The sequence below is a fragment of the Monodon monoceros genome, unplaced genomic scaffold (genome assembly GCF_005190385.1).
Source record: "Monodon monoceros isolate NGI ecotype Baffin Bay Population unplaced genomic scaffold, NGI_Narwhal_1 Super_Scaffold_21, whole genome shotgun sequence".
Taxonomy (NCBI): domain Eukaryota; kingdom Metazoa; phylum Chordata; class Mammalia; order Artiodactyla; family Monodontidae; genus Monodon; species Monodon monoceros.
Genome location: NW_021703778.1, coordinates 73,412,861 through 73,418,531, shown reverse-complemented (window position 1 = coordinate 73,418,531; position 5,671 = coordinate 73,412,861). Strand labels below are relative to the sequence as shown.

Sequence of the window (5,671 nt, the reverse complement as noted above, 5' to 3'; positions counted from 1 at the left end):
CCCTCCTCCTCTTGCACCTCCCACTCCCACTCCTGCCCCTCCTCTTTCCTGTTTTCTTCCTGCCCATATTTCTCCTCCTCCTTCACCCCATTTCTTTTTTTTTTTGCGGTATGCGGGCCTCTCACTGCTGTGGCCTCTCCCATTGCGGAGCACAGGCTCCGGACGCACAGGCTCAGCGGCCATGGCTCACGGGCCCAGCCGCTCCGCAGCATGTGGGATCTTCCTGGACCGGGGCACGAACCCATGTCCCCTGCATCGGCAAGCGGACTGTCAACCACTGCGCCACCAGGGAAGCCTCGCCTCATTTCTTGATCACTGGCATAGGGACTCTAATTGATCCCATGACCCTTCCCAATTATCACATATTTCTCTACTCCGAGGGGAGTCTCAGTTTTCATTCCTCAGCTATCACTACTTTGGGCATTCTCTTTCTCACACTTACAAGTAAACTTTCTCAACCCCCTTCCTTCTTGTTGTTTGTGTTCAGGATCTTTTTCAGTTCCCCAAGAACAGCCGCCTTTCTCTCTCTCATTTCCTCAATCCCTTCTGGTTGTATTTCTCAGCGAAGTAGCTGACAGGCATTACAGTAATATTACTGTGTGTATCAAGGAAAAGAAAAGCCTTACTTTTCAGAAGACTAAAACCAGACACTTGACCTAGGGCCATCAACCTGTAAAATGATCTAGAACTCTCCTTCGTAAGAGCCATAAAAATCACCATCTAACCCCATAATCCCTCTAATTACATCTGCATTTCTTCAAAAACTACTATTCAAAATAAGAATCCCCCCCACCCCGCAATCAACTTTAACCACTTGTTTGGCATTTTCAATAGTTTTGTTTTCCTCCGTGTTTTCATCTCAAAGATAACTTGTATCAACTATACAAAAGCACTCCATGAGGTAAAGAAAGAGCCCCTGACCAAGCAGACTGGCTCTAAAGAGACTTTGTTGGCTGGCCATGGTAGGTGGCCATCTTCACTTGTTACACTGCTTCTAGGGAGAAAACTGAGTTTCCTTCCACTCAAGCACTGAAAAAACACACATAGATGTAACTGTGCATACCCAAAAAAAGGTGAATAATTTGGAGCAAGTCTTTAAGAAATATATACACTTCTGTATTACTTAGTGCCTTTTCCTCTCTAACTTGTAACAGGTGACAAACCTTAATCTAGCCTTGACCAATCCTTTGGTCCAAACGGATTTCGCCTGCCCTGAGTTTTGCACGGCATCCAAGTCTTGTCCAAGGTTCAATGGCAACTCGCTAACCAGCTCCATCTAGAGTTAAAATCTTAGTGTCTCTTCTGCTACTGGGTTTAACCGTGGTTCTTTTGATTACTACAGATTCTGAGCAGGGTCTTGCTATGTTAATACTCAGGGCTTCTCCATCTCTTTCAATGACGGGGAGGCTGGCTTTCTGTTTCCCTGTGGCTTGGCAAGAACTGGGGAGGGATTTTTAAACGAAATCTCTGCATATCAGAACTGTGAATCCCCTTAAGTGCTTTTTCCTCTCAGGGATTTTCTTGGCAGCTAACTCCCAATTTTTCTCTGGTGTTTTCTCTATAGGTAGAGAAATCCTCCCGCTTTTCCTATGGATCTTTATGTATTTGGTTGCCTTGATAAGTATTAAAAAGCCCTTAATATTTGTGTTTCTCTGTGTGCTTCTCATCTACCGATTTTATCAAAGACCTCTCACTCTTAAAGTAACCATAGCTCTTTCCCCCAGAACATTTTGAAAGGCATTTAAACAAAAGATACTCTAGTTTTTGTTTGTTTGTTTGTTTTTGTCGGGTTAAAATATATTTACGTGGCCCTAGAAACAGAATGCAGAATGGTTTATGAGTACCTGGCTTATGAAGAAGGAGACTTGATGGAAATCTCCAGCTGAGCTCTCCCAAAGACTCTCCCGTCCTCGTAACTCACATTTTCTTTCCCCAGTCCTTACAGCAGGACTGTTGGAGAAACGTCCTGCTGAGTAGCTCTGTTTAAACAATCCCTTCAGCAGGACCATAATCCTGGAGGCCTGTCAAGACTTCCAGAGTTCTGCCCGGAGGGTAGCAAGGCCACATCTAGCTTTCAACAACTCCCACCCTGCTAATTTCTAATCTGTGGGCAATTTCTCTGAAATAATGCACAGCTTGGAGGTGAGCGCACCAAGCCTCTCTTGAAGGGAGATGGCCTCCGTATCACAGATCATTACAGAGATTAACTGCAGGGGCATCAATTAAAATTCCAAGCATTAAGAAAAAAAAAAACTTTGCAAAAGGGACTTCTCTCAAATGAAGCCCTTCTTGTACAGCCTGGGTGGCCACAATTTTGAGGGTCTTCAGTACTTGTAGGGGCCTTTCTGATGGCAGCTAGATTTACACTTGCTTACCACATGGGGAAACTTAGGCTTTATCTGCTGCTCTTTTCAATCCAATTCAATATATGACTGTGACCTCCACTTCTGTGTCTCCCATTGGGTCCTGGTGTTCAAATATGCTGTGGTCCTAAAGTGACCCAGTGGTCCAACTGCATTTCTCATTCCCCTGTGGTTTTACAGCAGTATGTTGGAGCTTCCACAAACTGGATACATATTTTATGTCTTGAAATAGCTTTTAAATTATGTTTTAAACTATGGCTAAAAAAAAAATGCACCCATGCTAATTTAGATTAGATACCAAAGACTAACCCTGAAGAGACTTGGGCTGCTCTGTTCATGGCTGGATTCTGCAGAAGCCTCAGGATGGAGCTTTTCCTGCCTTCTCTGACTCTTTTTGACACACTTGTTTATGTCATTGATGAAGAAGCTTATAGCTCTGCATGGGTCTTTGGACTGCAGGCCTGCACACGTCAATTCATGTAAAATTATACAGGCAGTTACAGACTAAGCTCACACACACACACCACACTCAGTGAAATGCCAGGCATGGGTCTAAGAGCATCTGCCTGGCAAATGCTCTAGCCCTGGTTGGGCCATCACATGTGGCACTGTCATAATAACATATTACAGACCGTTTTACTTTCCAGTGTAAGTTCTGGGCATTTGGGACTAACATATAGTTAAGGGGGGGAAAAAAAACTACAAGATATCCTTAGCGACTCAACTTTGTTTTTTTTTTTTTTGAATGAAGAACTTGGGCTGATTATTTTTTTTTTTAACATCTTTATTGGGGTATAATTGCTTTACAATGGTGTGTTAGTTTCTGCTTTATAACAAAGTGAATCAGTTATACATATACATATGTTCCCATATCTCTTCCCTCGTGTGTCTCCCTCCCTCCCACCCTCCCTAAGCGACTCAACTTTGAAACAAAAAGTTCTTCCTTTCCCTTTCTAGATTCTGAATCAATTTCTTTAAAGAGTATCCTGAGATTGCAAAATGAGCTGCATTGAAGAACTGTTACCAATTGCCATTACTTACCTGTATGGATCAAGATTTTGTTAATACTATGCAGCTAAAACCAGTCGCAAAAGAAACTAGATGCTGAGACTGATGTACAAGCCATCATCCATAAATCTGATTTCAAATTTTCATGTTTATCCAAACAGACTCATTAATCTCATAATGTGTAAGTATTACAAACTCAAACATCTAAAATAAATTTCTCTTAATAAAATGCTGCTGTTGGCTATTTATATGTTGAGATTTTTACCTAGGATTTTGACTGAAGAATTTTTAAAGGGGTCTATCATCTTAAGGAAAGTTTGAAAACAGCCTCGATTCTAGAGCACCAAGCCCTTTCCCTGATTCTGCCCTGAAGGAACTGAGCACCAGGAATTAAGCACTGGTTTTCTGATTTGCATACAGAGACGATACTACTTGTTCTACTTACTTTGCATGGTTGATATCTGTATCAAATAAAACATACAGGTGTGTCATAGATGTTTTGAACGGAAGGGACCAGAGAGGTCACCTTCTAAATACACTGGATCAATTAAGTCACAGTCTGTGGGGATACAGCCAGAGGACAATATTTTCTAAAGTTTTTCAGGTGATTCTATTGTGCAACCATGATAAATACCCACCAATCCAGTGACATCTTTATTTAAAAAAAAAAAAATCTGAGTCCTAGATGTTTCCCAGCAAAAATAGCAGAGCACAGCATCGACCCTAAGTCACTTGAATCTCAGTCCAAAATACCTCTCACCATAGCACACAGTTCCCCAGGCCTCAGCAGCCTTTGTGAATAACAAACTTACTACACATATGTACACAGCATATAAAAAATATCTGTGAGATGCAGGCCCTCAAGGCTAGTTATTATAAGAAATATATAGTAAAATTCAAATATCAAATTTCTTATTTCCCTGTTCTCTTTTTAAAAGGTTCTCCACTTACCTGAGAGACTCCAGGAAACAGGAAACCATGATGCTGGGTATCCCAGGAAAAGCAAGGGCTCCTCAGAGATGTTGCCAATTTTCTGCAGATGGGGGTGGCACTCAACTCCTACAGAAGAATAACAATGCTATTTTTAGCATCATTTGCTTAGGAAGATTCTAGAGCCTAAGATTCTGCAGCTTAAGTTGGCCAATTAAACCGGAAGTGAGCAAATGGAAGACATTAGGACAAAAATACCATTGCCCAGTTATGCCCAATTATGGTTACCAGATTGCCCAAATGAAAGCAGATTATGTATGAACATGAGGTAACAAATTTACAGGACACTCAGCACAGTGACTGAACCATAGAAGATGTTTAATAAACTCCCATCAGTATGACTACCTCAGATTCTAAGCTAAGAGCAGAGTTGGCATTAGGCAAATGCACATTGGAAATCTTGCTTCATCCACATTGAAGGCTACTTGACCACAGGAAAGTCATTTCACCTCTGTGTCTTGGTTTCTCCAACTGTACAGGAGGGGTAAAAATACAGCCTAACCATAAAAAGAAATGATGTCTGGATACATGCTGCAAGACAGACGAACCATGAAAACATTACACAAGTGAAAGAAGCCAGATGCAAAAGGCCACTTATTATATGATTCCATTTACAGGAAATGTCCAGAATAGGCAAATCTATAGAGACAAAAAATACATTACTGGTTACCAAGGTCTGGAGAGTGGGGAGGGGCTAATTCGAGGGTCTGAGGTTTCCTCCTGGGGTGACAAAAATGTTCTAAAATTAGATTGTGATTTTAGATGATTGCACAATCCTGTGAATACACTAAAGAAAGTTTAATTGTACACATTAAATTGGAGAAGTGTATGGTATGTGAATTACATCTCAATAAAACTGTTCAAAAAATATGGCCCAAAGAACTGTGGCAGATTATGAAGATTAAATGAATGGACACATGTCATATGCTTAGCCCAGTGCCTGGAACAGAGGACGCTCAATTAAAAGTAGCTCTGCACAATTCGCTGGTGGTCCGTGGTTAGAGCTAGGCGCTTTCACTGTGGTGGCCCGGGTTCAATCCCTGGCTTGAACCCCAGAGTTTTCCAAAATCATTGGTTTCCAAATTCTTCTCAGGGCTGCAAATTTCCTTCTCACTAGAAACGGGAGATGGGGGATAAATTACAAGGACTTACGAAAAGACGGTCAGGAGAATCAGAAAATTCCATTTGCAGGGGGAAATAAGATTTTTAAAGTTATCACCAGCCCTTTCTGGGGGTTAGTAAGAAAATCAAGCCTCTTGAATGTAATCGCCCCTAATTAGCCATCAGCAACTCATGAAATTACTCATGGT

At 41.5% G+C, this 5,671-nt stretch overlaps 1 protein-coding gene across 1 annotated transcript in view; it reads right to left on the bottom strand.

Moving 5' to 3' along the window:
• Positions 1-4,432, bottom strand: part of THSD4 (thrombospondin type 1 domain containing 4) — a 558,493-nt gene extending 554,061 nt beyond the window's left edge. The window contains exon 1 of the mRNA XM_029236987.1: positions 4,323-4,432. Within this exon, the coding sequence (XP_029092820.1) occupies positions 4,323-4,351 (29 nt within the window). The 5' untranslated portion in view covers positions 4,352-4,432. The remainder of the gene's footprint in view (positions 1-4,322) is intronic.
• Between the last annotated feature and the right edge of the window lie 1,239 nt (positions 4,433-5,671).